A 3,917-nucleotide genomic window follows, 5' to 3' on the forward strand; every position below is an offset into this window, starting at 1 on the left:
GCTTGGTGAAGAAAATTGCATTGTCAGAAAATCTGGTCGACTGTCGCTGTGGTCAGATTGAATGCACTCGAGTAGTGCCTGCGGCGAATTGCGTTTATTAAGCGGTTAATTTCCCAGTAGCCTCTGTACAAATAAATTCAAACATTTACTTAAGTTTACACTGTATTCATAAATGTTGTGGAACTTCTCCATGATGAGGTGAAAAAGTAATTATACAAAATATTGTCAAATACACAAAAATAAGTTTATTTAAAACCAGACTCGAGTTTTAACGCCATACTTGGCATCATCTGTTTCCAAATCAGTTTCCACTGAAGATGATGCCAAGTATGGCAGATGCCAAGTATTGAGTTTCAACGCCATACTTGGCATCATCTGTTTCCAAATTAGTTTCTACTGAAGATGATGCCAAGTATGGCAGATGCCAAGTATTGAGTTTCAACGCCATACTTGGCATCATCTGTTTCCAACTCAGTTTCCACTGAAGATGATGCCAAGTATGGCGTAGAAACTCGAGTCTGGTTTAAAATAAACTTATTTTTGTGGATTTGACAATATTTGTATAGCCTAATCACTTTTTCACCTCATCGAATTCAAATATGATGCAACAATTTATTATTAATCATTATTAAACTTAAAGTTAAGAGAATGATCTACCTGGAAAATAGAGCATTTGGACTCTCCAGGGTCCTAGGATCAGGACTTTTATCCAGGAAGGCAAAATATATAAGACAACAATTCGACCTGTATGACGAATGGTAGCGAAACCTGGACGCTCACTAGAGAGGATTGCAGAGTTTCAGCCGCATTTGAGAGAAAAATTCTACGTAAGATACTGGGACCAGTTAGAGAAGAAGATGGTTATAGAAGGAGATACAATCAGGAACTCTATGCCATTTTCAGGGAACCTGACATATTGTGTAATTAAAGGAAATAGAATAAGATGGGCAGGACGTCAGAGAATGGATCGGCAAGGGCACAAAGAAGTATTGTACTGCACAGTACAAGGAAAAGGAAAGTGGGGACGCCCAAAACTCAGTTGGCTGGATGAACTGGAGAAGGACTTAAGAGAGCTGGGAATACGACGATGGAAGACGACTGCACTGGATAGAGAGAGGTGGAGACTGATTGTAGAGCAGGCCAAAACTCGACTATCGGGTTGTCATTACCACATAATGATAATGAAACGAAAATTCGTTGTAATGGTAATAGTAATGGTAAACCACCACAAAGTCCTCATTCTAATGTTGAACCTTGATGAAACATACAGCTGTTCGTAATGGATGAAGAAAGTCAAGACTGCAACTGAAGTAAGTATAGTATATTAATAATAAATTGTTGATAAATTGCATTTATTCAAATGCTAATCGATAAATAATTATTATTAAACAAAAATCCAAAGTAAAATGCTGTAAACCACCCCGAAGACTTCTGCTTTTGCAAATATTGACAAAAGTGTTAACAGCTAGATGTTGTCAATATTTGCAGTAGCAGAAGTCTTCGGGCTGGTTTACTGCATTTAACTTTGAATTCTTCTTTAATAATTATTATTTATCGATAAGCATTTGAATAAATGCGATTTCTCAACAATTTATTATTAAACCTACTTCACCATAATTACCACAATTACACCTAATTAACACAATATCAACTTCTCAACTACACAAAAAGTGAAACCTACTTCAGTTGAAGTCTTGACTTTATCCATTACAAGCAGCTATATGTTTCTTCAAGTTTCAACATTATAATGACGACTTGCAGACCATATATTTGTGGTGAGAAATATGAAATAATTATTCATTGACTGGAGCACGCTTTCGAATCGCATGGGATTCATACGCTCAAAAAGTCTACATTTTTTCACAATTGATATAGACATTAAAGTCGCCATTCTAATCTTAAAACTTGATATACTGTACAGCAACATTACAATGTGCACCTCATAATAGGCATCAAATATAGATTAAATAAAAAGGCAAGGAAATTGTCAAAAACCACAGATTTTGGTGAAAGTTAGAAAGACCGGTTTCGGTTGTTACACCATTGTCAATCTCTAATAATTTTCTAAACTATATTCAGATAAATTCCATTTATCAGAGATTGACAATGGTGTAACAACCGAAACCGGCCTTTCTAACTTTCAATAAAATCTGTGGTTTTTGACAATTTCTTAGTCTTTTTATTTAATACTAGCTGGCCCGGCGAACTTCGTACCGCCAAATAGTTAATGCATCTCATAAAAAACTTTAGCTGGATGCACACCTAATTCTAAACACCGAAAACAGCACAATTATTTGAAACAAAGCAGTGTCTTTAGAGCATGTAAGTCTTTAACCTGATGCCACACTGCTGGATGGTTACACACACAACAGTCATTTTGTTTTTAGTCAGGGCGTTTAGAATAAAATACATGGGCGGTTATGGAGCAGCACACACTCTTGTCTACTATCTACCGACGACTGTTGGATAACGCAATGATTAGAACAGCTTTCTGTGTGTGGCCAGTTCACAAATCTTCTCCCATAAGGATTACATGTAAACTTTGAAGGACCGTAGGAAAGAGTCCTGAAGTCGGATTATAAATTTGATAGGTCATAACCCTGGACCTGAACATAACGAACACAACAAAAAATCATCAAATTCGGTGCTCACATGAAAAATTTATGACTGTCAAAATTTGAGGTTCAAATTTTATTTATACAGATGAATATACCACAATATCATCTTCTCAACTACTCAAAAAATCAAATATAGCCTAGATATATTCTTCGAAAAAAAACGAATAAATGGATATTAAGTTTTCTAAGAACGAACTCACCTGAAAAAGTCCTTGACTGAATACGGCTGCAGCAACCACTGCAGATTTTTCCCATCACCAACATTTGTAGCTTTATCCTTTACAATATCAATCCTCAAATCTCCTAAATTTTTCTCACATCTTTTCTGATTACACGATTGATCATTGCTATTATTTTTCGAGTTGGGCGATTTTTTACTGCTAGTTTTCTGATCGAGTGTTGAAACAGCTTCACTAGGATGACTTTGGTTATCAGACTGAGTGTACCTAGCCTCGCATTCAGTACATTTCGACACTTCGCACATTTTATCTCCTTCTACATTTCTTTCAACCACCGTACTCTTGTCACAAGTAACACATTTTATAACCACAAAGTATTGTCTTTAACATGTCTTTCATCGTATAAAACCGCCAATGAGTCGGAGAAATTTTATTACCATGTGCGTTTTTCTTACTGTATTTCTCTTCGATTGTCGTCTCTGTCAAAAACGGGACACCTCGAAAAGGGTTGGGTTTATTAATGTTGTATTCTTTTCTGTTTTCTTCTTTTTGTAGCTGGAGAATCACCGTGAGAAATCGCAGAGCCGGAATTGTTGTGAGAGCTCTTTTTTTGTTCTCTTGTTCTTACCATTCTAAATATTACTTATCTGAAAACAAATGAATACAGTGAATTATTAGCTAACTCTTTCTATCATCAATAGAATAGATTGAAATGATTGATTGAATAGAAGAATTGAATTGAAGAATAGATTGACATGATTTTAAATTATTAATTGAATAGAAAGCTAAGATAGACTTTCAAGAGTAGTTAAACAATTGAACAACTCAAATATGAAAATCCTAAATACTGAAAGAGAAATAGCATAAAATTTGAAATGTATACTGGAAAGGGGCCAGTGCCATATCGGGAACGCGCCAACCAAGCTCTTCAACAGCTAAGCTCCCCCTCAGCCGAGCTCCTTTCAAAACCCCTTTCAAGGTGATTGTTTGACGGTGTCAACCGAGCTCCTGAGAGAGGAGCTTGGTTGTCGTCTACTGTCCCGACAACCAGTTCCCTCCTAAACCAGTAGGGGATTGGCTGTCGGAGAGACTAGTTGACGCCAGCGTGCAAGGAGCTTGG

At 36.5% G+C, this 3,917-nt stretch overlaps 1 protein-coding gene across 1 annotated transcript; it reads right to left on the minus strand.

Annotated features, from left to right (window-relative positions):
- Positions 1-23: 23 nt before the first annotated feature.
- On the minus strand, positions 24-3,165 carry LOC120353621. The gene is made up of 2 exons (XM_039438157.1): positions 2,819-3,165; positions 24-123 (listed from the first exon to the last, which is right to left on the minus strand). Exons 1-2 carry the CDS (start codon positions 3,100-3,102, stop codon positions 24-26), a joined length of 384 nt encoding a protein of 127 aa, XP_039294091.1. The 5' UTR covers positions 3,103-3,165.
- Positions 3,166-3,917: the final 752 nt, after the last annotated feature.

The sequence above is a fragment of the Nilaparvata lugens genome, chromosome 11 (assembly GCF_014356525.2).
Source record: "Nilaparvata lugens isolate BPH chromosome 11, ASM1435652v1, whole genome shotgun sequence".
NCBI lineage: Eukaryota > Metazoa > Arthropoda > Insecta > Hemiptera > Delphacidae > Nilaparvata > Nilaparvata lugens.